The sequence below is a fragment of the Corvus hawaiiensis genome, chromosome 3 (genome assembly GCF_020740725.1).
Source record: "Corvus hawaiiensis isolate bCorHaw1 chromosome 3, bCorHaw1.pri.cur, whole genome shotgun sequence".
Taxonomy (NCBI): Eukaryota; Metazoa; Chordata; class Aves; order Passeriformes; family Corvidae; genus Corvus; species Corvus hawaiiensis.
The window spans coordinates 818,712-832,704 of record NC_063215.1 but is presented as its reverse complement, the minus strand read 5'-3'; the positions used below and the strand labels follow the sequence as shown (position 1 = coordinate 832,704).

Here is a 13,993-nt window from a genome sequence, read left to right as displayed (position 1 = left end):
AAGCCGTGGGCATCTGTTAAATTTTCTTTTGGCACATTTTAAGGGGACAACTTTGGTTTACTACTCAGCCTTAATAAAATCTGCAGTCCCCTCACTTCTTGGGGTCCCAAGACACTTCAGGAACATGGAACTGTATCAAGTGATAGGAACTTGATTTCCCTTAAATGGAGGGATTCAGGGAAACAGGTGTGTAACCAACTCCCCTGATTTCTGACAGGAAAACTCCAAATGCACTTAACAACTCGGTAAAATCATCAGCACTGAGGAATGTGCAAGAGCTGGGATTTCTTTTCCCTGAATACATTAAAAGTATCAACAATTCTGTATTTTAAGTATGGAAGGGGTTGGAGGCCTGCCAGTGGGAATAATCCACCCCAGCCCTCAGGTGGCATCTTGGTGGCATCACTAGACTTTAATTTCTCCTCCTTTTTAATCACTGTGAGTAATTAATGGCTCTATCTCGTTGTTCAGTAAGTAAAACCCTTTTTTTTTTCTAGCCAGGCAGAATTCCCCTGGGACCCTTGGGAAGAAGGAGGATGGGCACAGCCCACAGAGGAGAGGGAAGCCTGAACTCGCAGTGTCAGAGGCATAAAGAAATAACTAAAGCCATGGCACCATCTGGTGTTTTTCCAGGTTCCAGCACGTCTCCCTATAGCCCACGGCAGACGGCTTTTCCAAATGCTGCTTTGGCTGCTGCTGGGTTTAGGATGTAATGCAGCCAGCTGGAATCACCCTTCCCACCACCCCTCCCTAATTCGGTTCCACTGCCACCCGTGGGGTTGGCTCCGGAATTCCGGGACAAACCGAGCACCGTCATTGGCGCAGACAGCTCGGGATGAGCATCGCCACAGCACCAGCTACAACGTCTCAGCAGCACTTTCCCCTCTCGTTTTCCTATTTCTTGACAAACATCTCCCTCCCACTAGTGCAAACCGTGAATGGTCCCTCCTCTCCACGCTCGGTGTAGGAATTCTCCTCCCTTCCTGCGGGCACAGGCAACGTCTGCAGGAGGAACTGTGGCATTTCCACAGGGAGCAGAGGAGCCGGGAACAGATGCCCGCCGTGCCGGATGCTCCTCAGGAGTCGCTGACGGAGCGGGCGCTGCCGGCACTGTTGGTGCTGCCGGCGGCTGCCGGCGAGGCGGGCTGTGACATCCCCAGAGGCCATGGAACGCTGTTCTCCACGACGGAGCCGGTGTCATTCGAAACACCGGCTGTGCTGTGGCAGGGGAGCTGTGGCACACGGCAGAAGCTGTGAGCAGGCTGCCCCGGGAACAGGGGACACGTCCTTCGGGGGCACAGGTCCTTACGAGCCAAAGCTGCCCTCACAACCCATAGAAACACAGATCCATGGAATGGTTTGGGTGGGAAGGGACCTCACACTCACCCAGTGCCACCCCTGCCATGGCAGGGACACCTCCCACTGTCCCAGGCTGCTCCCAGCCCCAATGTCCAGCCTGGCCTTGGGCACTGCCAGGGATCCAGGGGCAGCCCCAGCTGCTCTGGGCACCCTGTGCCAGGGCCTGCCCACCCTCCCAGGGAACAATTCCTGCCCAATATCCCATCCATCGCTGCCCTCTGGCACTGGGAAACCATTCTACCTTGTCTTGTCCTTCCAGGTCTTGTCCCCAGTCCCTCTCCAACTCTCTTGGAGCCTCTTTAGACACTGGAAGGGGCTCTAAGGTCTCCCCGGACCCTTCTCTTCTCCAGCCTGAACATTCCCAGCTCTCCCAGCCAGGCTCCAGCCCTCGGAGCTGAGGGGATGGAGATGAGCAATGGCTGTGGCTGGATGCTGACGGCACGGCAGTCGCTCACAGCTGTGAGGGGGTGGCCATGACTGACGGAGTACCAAGGCTGCCCCTGCCAACACCGCGACCCGCCTCGCTCCCCTCAGGCGGCCCCAGCCCCTCAGGGCGGGCCGGGGGCGGGGCGCCCCCTCGGCGGCTCGCGCTGCGCCTGCGCGGTCCCGCCGCGCCCCGGGGTGAGCGCCGCGCGGCGCGCGCGCGCTGTGGCGGAGGCGGGAGCGCGCCAGGCGGCGCTGGCCACCGATTGGCTGGGGCGCGCGAGCGGGCGGGCCCGGGCGGGCGCGGATTGGCGGGGGGCCGCGCGCCCCCGGCGGAGGCGGGTCCTGATTGGCCGGGGCGCCGCGCGGCGGCGGCCGGGACCGTTGGAGCGCGGCTGAGGCGGCTGAGGCGGCCCGGCCGCCCCTGGAGCCGCCGGCAGCCCCGGGAGGCCCGGCACCGGCGCAGGTGGGAGCGGCGGGGCCGCCGGGCCCGGCGCGGGGGAGCGCCCAGCGGGGGCCGGGGGTCACTGGGCTGTGGGTGGGGGCCGCTGGTTTGGCCGTGCCCCGGTGTTCCCTCCGGCCGCAGAACAGCTGCTGGCAGGGACTCGGGATGTGCAGGTTCCATTGCTTTGGAATTAACGGGAGATCCGGAACGTGTAGACTCCATTGCTTTGGACCCGGAATGTGCAGTCTCCACTGCTTTAGAATTAACGGGACACCCGGAATGTTGAGGCTCCATTGCTTTGGAATTAACGGGACACCCGGAATGTGCAGGCTCCACTGCTTTAGCATTAACGGGACACCAGGAATGTTCAGGCTCCATTGCTTTGGAGTTAACGGGAGCCGCAACCAGGGGAAAACCAGCACCGTATTGCAGCTGTGTAACAAGGCAGTGTGATTTTTCTGTGGAAAACCGCTGCTTTCTTGGAGAAAAAAAACCTCACTTGGTATTTTTCCCACCTTTTTAGCTGGTCATTTAAATGTTTGAAGAAGGAACTGAGCCCAGGAAAGTCAAGTTGCCCTGAGAGACTTCTCAGTGTGATTCAGGTAACGAGATCTGTTGGGATTGACAGTGGTATTGACCTTAAAAACTTGTGGTTCGTATGTTCAGTTGCCTGTTTCTTACAGTCACATAACCAATACTGACATTTTTCATTATAACAAACTTGTGTCGTGGATCAGTGACTTCTGCATTTTCTGTTGCATGTTGGACATGTAAAAATATTCCTCTGTGAGATGTGAGTTTAAAATTCCTCCAGAATGATGTTTGTTGTGCAGCACATCTCAGCTGCGGAAGGTGAATCATGGAATTATGGAATGCTTTGGGTGGGAAAGAATTTTAACCAACATTTAATTCCACTCCTCCTGCCATGGGCAGGGACACCTCCCACTGTCCCAGGCTGCTCCCAGCCCCAAAGTCCAGCCTGGCCTTGGGCACTGCCAGGGATCCAGGGGCAGCCCCAGCTGCTCTGGGCACCCTGGGCCAGGGCCTGCCCACCCTCCCAGGGACAAATTTCTCCCTTGCATCTGAGCTACTGCCATGGAGACCCAGCAGAGCCTCAGTGGGATGCAGAGGCCTGGCACAGTGCTGTCTCCTTCCAGAGGGGTTTGCTGAGCCACAGGGATGGTTTGGAAGTTGGTTCTGTGCTGCTTGAAAACTCGGGTGTGACAGAATCCGAGTCACTGGAGGGTGGTCAGGAGTTGTGTGTTGCTGCCCCTGAGAGTGCTCTGCACTTTGTTTTCCTGCTCTGGTCCCTCAAGTTCTGACCCTGTCACTGATGGCACAGGGTGCCCAGAGCAGCTGGGGCTGCCCCTGGACCCCTGGCAGTGCCCAAGGCCAGGCTGGACCCTGGGGCTGGGAACAGCCTGGCACAGTGGAAGGTGTCCCTGCCCATGGCAGGGGTGGCACTGGATGGGCTCTGAGGTCCCTTCCCACCCAAACCTTTGATCATTCTCTGCTCTGCTGCAGCTGCCCAGTGACAAACCATTCCACGTGCCTGAGCCACTGGTTCAAAAGGTCCCAAGTTTCAGTTCCAGGTTTCCTTAGACCCTTAAACCCCTCCTGTGCTTCCATGTGGGCAGGATGCTGCTCCAGAGGTGTCTGCCTTTTCCTTGGCCATATTATCCTGTTGAATCCTCTTTGAGTTTCTGCTTGTTCCCCTGATCATACACAGGATTCTTGTCTTGTTCTGTGGCTGTTTGGTACATCCCAGATCTGCTGCTGGGGTCTTGATCAGTCCCAAGGGAGCAGCTCCCTGCTCCCGCAGAATTGGTTCCTGACAGTTCCAGAATCCCGTGTTTAAGGGGACACATCCAGGATCTCATGTAAGCTCCATGGGACACCCCTCATTGGTCCCTGCAGTTTCTGTGGTGGTGAATGCAGCAGCCCTGCCAGTATTGTCCCAACCTCCCTGGGTTTGGAGCAGGCTGGGGGTTTTTGGAACAGTAAATGGCTTTATTCGTTGTCTGTGTTGCAGCTGATTCAGCCAAGCCTCTGGTTTATCCCAGGACCCAGCTGTTCCAACAGCAGTACGTGTTTTAGGGAGTGCTGGAGGGTAGAGGGGATTTAGGAAGGAACCATAATGCAAGGAAAAGGGCTTTTGCAGCAACAGAAAAGCATCACTTTTCCACCAGTTCAATTACATCCCACACATCACAGGTGACGTGGGAGTGAGGACTTCCAGTCCTCTGCAGCCCTGGGTGGATGTTATCAGCTGTGCAATCCTTTAAGCCCTGGGTGGATGGTATCAGTTCCATGTTGTGGAAGCTGTGAGAGTTTTTGAAGAGGGAAGGAACCAGTCGGGAAGTTTAAAGCAAGGCCTTGGGGCTGGGTTGGTGCATGAGCCACCGTGAGCTCCACGCTCAGCCTGCCTGCGTGGGCTGCTCTGGGGGAGTGTTAGAGAGCCTAAAGAGGGATTCAGATAAGGTGATTCAGGTGATAAGGATTTGAAGTCATAGTATTTTTATTAAGTTAATTGCTTTCGTGCAAGGGACACGAAACCATGATTTTGTTGTCTCTGGTTTAGTGTTTAAACAGATTTCTACTGATAAACTGTGCCTAAATTTAAATAGTTTAATGGGCCTTTCCCAGTCCTGTGGGCTTTAAGGACTGAAGTATTTTAACTTCTCAGCTGTGATTAAGTAATACAGATTTATTTAAAAACTTATGTAATGAAGACTTTTAGGCAGCCTAGATCTGGAAAAAACAGTAGGAGACCTTAAAATTCCACAGCAGATAGCACATTATATTTGGCCAGGTGTTTCTGTGGAAACAAATGGAATTATGACAGCAGGTGCCAATTCATCACTAAATTGTAAAAGAGCTGTATGTCTAAAGGATGTGTTGTACTTACAGAACACTTAAAATCATAGTAACTCTTGAGGAGGTACTGACTGATTGCAAGGTGAGGTATTTTTCAGTCTCTGTCAGTGCAACTTTTAACTTTAATTAGGTCAAAGGTTGGACTCGGTGGTCTTGGGTGACCAAGAGCCTCAATGATTCTGTGATTTAAGAGGTGGGGGAGCAAAGGGCTGTCCTGGCATAAAGCAAACAGGGACAGAGCTGAGGTCCTAACTTAGGTTTTTTGGGGGTTTTTTTAAATTTATTTTTTAGAACAGAAAGTGACAAAACTGAGGGATAAAATCTCTTAGTTTTACCGAAGGCAATGGCAAGTGTCATCAGTTAAACTTTTACTTCTGGCTTATTTTGTTCTTATAGAAAGAAAACACTTTGTGACCACAGCTGGTGGGACCTTTGGAGTGTGGAATCACAGGTGATGAGGAATTGCCTCAGCAGGGATCTCCTGGATGAGGGCACTGAGTGTTCCCTCAGTGAGTTCCTGGGCTTACTGTGAGGTGTTCTTTGTTTATTTTTTAATAGAATGATGCCACCCAAGGCAATCCCCGGGGCAGGAGGGAGGCACTGCAGAGTAGCTTGGGTGCAGCCAGGCTTTTGAAGAAGGTGTTTTGTGTGTCTGGCATCTCAGACAGAATTAAAGTTATCAGGCCTGTGTGGGTGTTCAGTTCCCACTGCCTGGGGCAGTGGCAGAGAGACTTTTAAATGCAGATTAATGGCAGTTCCTGGTTCTGTACTCCTGTACCCTTTCAATAATATCTAACACTTCACAAACCTAGAATTATTTTAGTTCAGCCTTGTGAAGCTGGTGAGGAAGATTTCACATTGTAAGTTAATGTAGGAGCTGAAGTTAATGAATTAAGGCTGGGCAAGCTGTTTCATCCTGAATTCCGTTGTGATGGGGAAAGCAGTTCATGTTTCCAGGTGTTTCTCCGTGCCCTGACTGGAATTTCCCTCCTCCCCAGGTGTGCAGGGAGCTCCGTGTGAGGCGGGAGCTCTGCTGGGGCTGCCTTGGCTCCTCTCAGTGCTGCCAGGTGTGTGGCACCTGCTCGTGCTCCATCTCCCTGTCTGGCCTAATGGGGAAAAGGGCAAGAACACAGCTCAGAACAGTTCCTAGTAATGAATGTTCCAGTTGCTGAGGCAGTTCCAGAGTTCTCTCCTGTGCCCTGGAAGCAGTGCTGGGACCTGCAGAGTCAGATGGAGAGGGAAGGCTTTGCCAGCTTCACTGTGAAGCACAGAGTGCTCAGAAATCCCCTCCACTGGTACAAAAATGAGTCTTCCCTTCCTGACAGGGAGGGGTAAGCTCTTCATTAGGCTATTTCCAACTTCTTACTGCTTGAAAATCCTCCTGTAATGTTTCATTGATCTTATCCAACAGGAGCACTGCTTCATTTTAAGGAAACAATTTCAGCCGCTGGATTTGCTCTTGTTCACAGGCTCGTGGTAAATCCCTTATACAGACATTAACTTCAGCCTCCAGACCAACAAGCAGGTTGTAAAAACCCATTTCTACTCCTCAGGCTTTGGGGCAATAAAGGAAAATGAGAGTTTGGCTCTCTGGTTACTCCAGAAGAGCATTTGAGTGTTGTGGGCAGTGAGTGTGCTGCCTGCTCTGCACTCTGGCTGTGTTTGCTGGAGAACAGACCTGACTGTGCCAGAATCTGTGCTGAGACACTCAGTGCTGTCCTTCAGAGCCTGCACAGCTTGTGGGCCCAGGCTGGATGATTCCCTGGGGACTGAAAATGGATATAGGGAGCTGTGAACTTAAAATAACACCTTGGGAACTGGGCTGGAACCTCCAATGCCACTGTTGTCCTCATCATTCTTAGCCTGACCTGTAAGTTCCTCAGGGCTGGGGCTTCTCTCCGTTCTGGGCACTCAGCTGGCACTCACAGATGTGAAGTGACTGAAACTCAGATGGTTTGGAACTCTCCTGGATTTGAATTTGTTCTGTTTTGTCTGGAGGGAACCTGGAGCTTGTTTTCAAAACAGTCTTAAAAATTTTGGAAAGCTTTCAAAGAAACCTCTGATTAAATATTGTTACTTGTTCCATCTCTGTTTAACTCGAATCCAGTACAGTCTTTATCAGTTTCTGACCAGGTGGGGTTGTTCGGCTCACCCTGGGGCTTAGGCCAGGGCATTTCCATGGAATCACAGAATCATTTCAGTTGTAAAAGTCCTCTAAGTCCAAGCTGTGCCCACCTTGTCCCCAGCCCAGAGCACTGAGTGCCAGGTCCAGGAATTCCTGGGACACCTCCAGGGATGGGCACTCCAAACCTTCCTGAGCAGCCCCTGCCGAGGCCTGAGCTCCCTTTCCATGGGGAAATTCCTGCTGCTGTCCACCCTGAGCCTGCCCTGGCCCAGCCTGAGGCCGTTCCCTCTCCTCCTGGCCCTGTTCCCTGGCAGCAGAGCCCGACCCCCCCGGCTGCCCCCTCCTGTCAGGGACTTGTGCAGAGCCACAAGGTCCCCCCGGAGCCTCCTTTGCTCCAGGCTGAGCCCCTTTCCCAGCTCCCTCAGCCGCTCCTGCTGCTCCAGCCCCTTCCCAGCTCCGTTCCCTGCCCTGGACACGCTCCAGCCCCTCAGGGTCTCTCCTGTCAGGAGGGGCCCAGAGCTGCCCCCAGCACTGGAGGTGCCCCAGCAGTGCCAGCACAGGGGACGGGCACTGCCCTGGCCCTGCTGCCAGCCCAGAGCTGGCACAGCCCCGGGGCCAGTGGCCTCTTGCCCCCCTGGGCACCCCTGGGCTCGTGTCCAGCCGCTGGCACAGCACCCCCAGGTCCTTTCCTGCCTGGCAGCTTTCCAGCCCCTCTGCCCCAGCCTGGAGTGCTCCAGGGGGTTGGTGTGACCCCAGTGCAGGACCCAGCACTTGGCCTTGTTGAGCCTCACCCCACTGGCCCAGCCCATGATCCAGCCTGTCCTGATCCCTCTGCAGAGCTTCCTGCCTCCAGCAGATCCACATCCCACCCCAGTGGGGCTGTCCGTGAGCTGGCCGAGGGTGCTGCCCTCGATCCCCGTGCCCAGATCATCCGTGAAGGTGCTGAGCAGGACTGCCCCAGCCCTGAGCCCACTGGTGCCCATTCCCAGCTGGATGTGCTGCATCCCAGCTCTCCCTGGGCCTGGGTTTATCCCAGCCAGGAGTGTCCCTGTCCATGCAGTGATTTTCCACTCCAGTAACTGGAGGCACTGAGGCCTCTCTGGGGCTGTGCTGCCACATGCCGTGTCCTGCATGAACAAACCAGATGGCTTCTTGTGCCTTGGAAAAACCTTACAGTTCCAGCAGCAATGGCAAAACATGCAGGAGGGAAAGCTTTATGTTTCAATAGCTTTTTTCCCCTGTAACTACTGGATTGCCTGTTTATTTTCAGTGAAGTTTCCTGCATTATATGGGCAGGTTTTTGCAGAATCTTCCAGAGCAGCTTTGGATCCACTGGATTTATGGAGGAAAATAAGGAACCATTGACTTGTTTAGAATTTCACTGCAGAGTTGTAATCACTGGGAAGTTACAGTCCATTTCCTGGCTCTTAGCCAAGTGGGTTTTTCCTTATGCTCTCCTAGGCTGGAGTCAGTTTTGGTTTGTAAAGATCTTGCACAATCATCTGAGTCCAGGACACGTGAAAACATCAGTGAGAGATCCAAACCTTTGGGTTCTGGGGAAGCTGCAGCTGGAAGGTGCATGTTGGCTCCCAGAGATGCTCCTGTACTTGCTGGAGTTGCAGAAATAATATTTTAGAGTATTTCTCACACTTCTGTGCACAGTTACTTTTGCTTCAGTTACTTATCCTATAAATGATGGGGACAGATTTTAAAATGTTAAATTTAAATTAGAAGAATTGTCAGAAGTGGTTAAAATGTGCTTTAATAGATGTTGCCAGCCTACTTGAATAAGTACGAAGGGTTTATCTTTTCCAGGGGTTAGATGTGTCCCCCTGAAATCACTTCTAGATCACTCCTCTTCCCAGGAAAAGGCACAGGGGCACAGAGGAGTATTTTTGATGAATTATGTTTGACTGCTGAGGAAAGGGATTCGGAATATGAACCAGGAGAGGATGGAGAACAAAGAAATGAGTAAGAGCATCAGATATTTTGGATAGACAGAGGGAGAGGAGGGAATTAAATCAGTCACTGTGGGGTCCTTGTTCAAATTAGGAAAGAAAAGGAAAAATACTTCATATTTTTATTGAAATCTGAGATGAACAAATATAAGCACCTTTATATCATAGGTAAATTTCATTCTGTACTTCGACAAAACGTTTATGACAGTTCAGAAATTATTTTAAATTATTTCAATCAAATATCAGTTGAAGCCAGGTGAGTTCAGAAGCCCAAAGCAGATGGACACCAGTAACGTTTTCTGCCAGCACAGGTATGCCCTCAGTTTTTATTCAGCATCTTCATGCCAGTTATGTTATATATCAAAGTTACATTTCTAAGAGTGAATGAAGTGACGAGGGAGGAAAGCTTTTCCCTGAAGCACCAGGAACAGCTGTTCCTTCTAATCAGAAAAATGGCAGAGAGTCACTGAACCTCCTTCCCTGTGCTGAGCACAGCTCAGATCAGCCCGTGCCTCAAACTGGTTTTCTGATTTATTTTCATTACAAGTTATTTCTGACCATAAATAGGTATGGACGCAGTTTTATCCTCATGCAGCAACTGCAGTTTAATCAGTGACATCAAATATTATTTCTGCTAATGACATGCATCACTGAGAAATCTGAGCCAAGTCAGATTTAATAATTGGTAAATGAACTTTTCTTTCTCTGTTCCTGCCTTTGGCTGATGAGGCTCAGTGCAAAGCAATGTCTGGGAATGGTTATCAAACCCTAAAGGTCAGAACCTCCTTTGGAGTGTTTCTTAAAGGTGGAAATACAGAATAAAACAAAATTAAACCAAACCAAACAAATGTCTGGCGAATGAAGGGATTTCCTGAGCACAGCGCTGTGCCTTGGGAGCGGGGCTGTAGCTGCTGCAGGAGGGGAGGGGCTGCGCTGGATCCCTCCCCTGCAGGAGGGGAGGAGGAGCTGTCCTTAGGCCGTTACCTACAGCTGATGAGCTCCAAGAAGAGCGAAACCTGCTAAGCAAGGTCCTGTAGTATTGGCCTAAAGCCGGGAGCACCCGCAGGGAGCGAGGCAGGGCACGGCCAGGAGGGCCCTCAGTGGGTACCAGGGGTGCAAATCACACCTGCCTGAGCTGGGGCTGGATGGGACAGAGCTCTGACAGGGAGAGAGAGCCCTGGCACACCGGAGTGGGAGAGAAACAGGGAGAGAAAAAAGGTGTCAAACAAGAGAAATAAGAAGAATGTGTGAGTTTATTAAAGATATTTTAGATGGTGGCTGAGTGTAGAATTTTCCGCGTTAATTGGTGTGGGATTTATAAATCAGCTTTTCTATTGACTCTGTCAGAGGGTGCTCCTGAGGCCGTGCAAGTGTTGTACCTTTAAAAGGGGGAGAAGGTGAAAGGATGAGGGGAAATGATACCAATTTGGAAGTTTCCATCAAACATGCTCAGCTGCAGTTTTCTAAGGTACTGCATAGTTTCCTGATTTTAGTTGAACATTGCTTTTCAATAAGGATTTCCAAATAACTGGACTTCCTATCCCTGGCAGTGCCCAAGGCCAGGCTGGACACTGGGGCTGGGAGCAGCCTGGGACAGTGGGAGGTGTCCCTGCCCATGGCAGGGCTGGCACTGGATGGGCTCTGAGGTCCCTCCAACACAAACAATCCTGGGATTCTATATTTGAGTGGTTTTCCCTGTATGTGCCCATGGAATGTGAGCAGCCACCTCAGGAATTCTTGGCTGCCACATCATTCCAGCCCGTGTTGTGTTTCCTCTGCTCACAGGTTGTGCTACAACTTTTTAAAAAACAAGGCACAGCGAGCAAACAAACAAAACCCACGCAAAAAATCCCCACCAAAACCCAAACCCAGCCTTCCCACCCCCTTCAAAGAGCCCAACCCAACAAACCAAACCAGCTCAGGCCAAGCTGCTGCTTCCCTTCCCTGTTTTGGGAGCAGAGCATTGTAATTTGCATCCCAAACATAGTTGCAGTTCTTGTGGGTTTGGTTCATTCCTGTTTTGAGCTTGAGAAAGACTTCCGGTCTTCCTTCTTCCCAGCCTCATCGCCGAGGGATCCCTCTGTATCTCATGGGTCAGGGATTAAAAACAGGTTTGTCAATTACTCTGATAGATCCTAATTTCCACCGCTTTCCAAATATCTGGCAGTGATGTGGGAGTTGGGCTCTGCTCCCAGGGAACAGGGACAGGATGAGAAGAAATGGCCTCAAGCTGTGCCAGGGCAGGCTCAGGGTGGACATCAGGAGGAATTTCTGCATGGAAAGGGAGCTCAGGCCTTGGCAGGGGCTGCCCAGGGAGGTTTGGAGTGCCCATCCCTGGAGGTGTCCAAGGAAGGGCTGGAGGTGGCACTCAGTGCTCTGGGCTGGGGACAAGGTGGGGATTGGGCACAGGTTGGACTGGATGGGCTGTGAGGGCTTTTCCAGCCTCAGGGATCCTGGGATCGTGGAGAGAGCAGATCCCTCATCCAGGTCTCATTTCAAGGCAACTTGAAAGATCTGAGTCACTCCTTTTCCTTGTAGAGGGCACAGAGGGTGACACTTAACTCCTCTGAAGTGGTGATTGTGTCTGTCTTGGTCATTCTGACCTCTTTATTCAGGAATTCTCTATGGCAGCATTGGGTGCTGTGTCCGGGCACTGGGAATGACCTCTGGAACTCCCAGCCTGGCACGTGCAGGTACCTCTCTGTGCCAGGCTGCCCAGAGCAGCTGGGGCTGCCCCTGGATCCCTGGCAGTGCCCAAGGCCAGGCTGGACATTGGGGCTGGGAGCAGCCTGGGACAGTGGGAGGTGTCCCTGCCCAGGGCAGGGGTGGCACTGGATGGGCTCTGAGGTCCCTTCCCACCCAAACCAGTCTGGGATTCCATGAATGAGGAATCCCTAGGGAAAGAGGTGGAAGCCATGGCACTGTTGGGTGCTTTGTGGAAAATGAGATGGGATTGGAAGCTCATGTGCCCAAAACCCCCAGTTTTACACATCATAAAAAATGCCATTGAGGCTTTTCCTGAAAAAAAAATAAAATAAAGGCACAGCAGTGCATTGGTTCTGAGTCAGTGGTTTTCTAAAGTAGGAAGAACCAAGGAAGTACGATGTATTTTCAGGTCAGAGCCCACGTGCTTGTTTTCCTTTTGGAAAGGGAAGAGGCTTTGGGGGGTTCCAGGCTGTGGGGGTTGCAGCAGGAAATGGGGAGCCCTGCCGAGGGCCTGCTCCTCAGGGACGTGTGCCAGTGCCAAGGCACGACTTGGTGTTCCTGCTGGCATTTGAGGCTGCTGCAGCCTGGGCTGAGGAGGCTGAGCCAGCTGCCTCCCGTAGATTTGGATGGAACTGTAGAAGAATTGTTTGGGATTTTTGTCTTTTTTTTTGGGTTTAGACACATAAAACCTGTATTTAATGGTTTTTAAACCGTAAGTTGGTGAATTTGGTAACCAAAGAATAATGTAGTAATTAATTGAATTATAAATTAAATTTTACACTGATGCTGAATCAACTTGCTTTTTTTGCTGCAGTGGGCTGAAATTTGGCATCTTTTAGAACTATATAATGAAATAAGCCCTGAGAGCTGCTGAATTGTCCCTCTGCCCCCTTACCTTGGGGTACAAGCTCCTCCCTGGTGCTGTCACTCCTCTAATCAGTTTTCCTAGGAATCTGTTTTCCTCTGTCACCAAACTGTTTTTATTTCCAACTTAATTAGTTCTACGTTCTTTACTTCCCTGACAAATCCCATATGACCTCAGGAGCTGGGCTTCAAAGTTAAATTAATTTTAGCAGGTTTTGTTTAAAGCCAACACTCCCCCACACCCCAAACCCAACATCCCCACAAATCCTGGGAGGTCTTTTCCAACGTAAAGGATTCTGTGATCCTGTGGGGAAGAGGGGTCGTTGACCTCTGCCAGCCAGGGAGAGGAATGGGATGGGCTTGTTCCTGCTGAATCCCAAAGGCTCTAACAGGTGACATCTCGGCTGCTCCTGGAGAGGCCTGGCTTTTGCAAACAAAATCCCTTGGAACACAAAGGAATTCTTCATGGGATGTTTTTCTACATCTATTAACGCAGCTCTGAGCTTTTCAATGTAAAGCAATTGAAGTGTTCAGAATTAATGTTTCCTGTGCTGTGCCCCGCCTTGGAAGGTGTGAACCAGCCTGAGGTGTGTGTGCTGTGGAGTGGGACAGTGGCAAGAGGGCTCTGTCTGTGACTTCCCCATCACCAAGCAGAGTCAGACTGTTTCCAGCCAGGGGTAGAATCCTGTTGTTCACGGCAAGTTGCTCTTGTAGCAGGAATTCTAACACAAACAGCGTTTGCCATTTTTGTCTCCAGAATGATTGAGGAGAGTGGGAAGAGGAGGAGGACCATGGCAGAGAAGAGGCAGCTGTTCATGGAAATGAGTAAGTAGGAAATCTGAAGGCATAATGTCATTTCTTCTCCACTGTGACAGCTGCACCAGATCATTCCCATCCTGTCCCACAGCCCCCTGCAGGGAAAAGCATCCGGGGTGCTCCTGGGGGCTGCTCAGGAGGAGAATGCCTGAGGTGAGTCACAACTGCCTGGGAAGGTCATTCATCTCTAGGTTTTGGGAAGCTCCCTTCTTAGAGATGTTCACATCTCTCATCTGTGACAATGCCTAAAGTTTGTGGACAGCTATTAAAACAAATAATGACAACAGACAGAGCACCTTTGGCCTTAAAAAAGATAAAAAATGGCCCTGCAGTGCTGGTGTGACTCGAGGAATGCTTTGGGGGTTGATGTGTTGTTGCAGAGTGTTGTCCTCTGGAAAAGAAGTGTTAAGAATTTGTGTT

The 13,993-nt window shown here is 51.5% G+C and overlaps 1 protein-coding gene and 1 long non-coding RNA gene across 18 annotated transcripts in view; one reads left to right on the top strand and one right to left on the bottom strand.

Moving 5' to 3' along the window:
- Positions 1-386: 386 nt before the first annotated feature.
- LOC125322719 lies at positions 387-1,911 on the bottom strand. The gene is made up of 2 exons (XR_007202190.1): positions 1,601-1,911; positions 387-1,232 (listed from the first exon to the last, which is right to left on the bottom strand). It is a non-coding gene; the product is annotated as an uncharacterized LOC125322719 (long non-coding RNA).
- A 249-nt stretch (positions 1,912-2,160) lies between these two features.
- The window catches only part of DTNB (dystrobrevin beta), a 133,244-nt gene continuing 121,411 nt past the window's right edge, over positions 2,161-13,993 (top strand). For 13 of the 17 annotated variants that reach the window (XR_007202156.1, XR_007202157.1, XM_048296641.1 and 10 more), the window contains exons 1-3: positions 2,161-2,248; positions 2,751-2,829; positions 13,515-13,582. Coding sequence is in view for 14 of the 17 variants with exons in the window: in XM_048296641.1 (XP_048152598.1) it covers positions 13,516-13,582 (67 nt within the window). In the remaining 3 variants the exon portion in view is untranslated. Of the gene's footprint in view, positions 2,249-2,750; positions 2,830-5,591; positions 5,614-10,300; positions 10,656-11,210; positions 11,299-13,514; positions 13,583-13,632; positions 13,727-13,993 lie in introns of those variants that run through there. The other 4 variants (XM_048296644.1, XM_048296636.1, XM_048296634.1 and 1 more) reach the window with 4 other exon arrangements.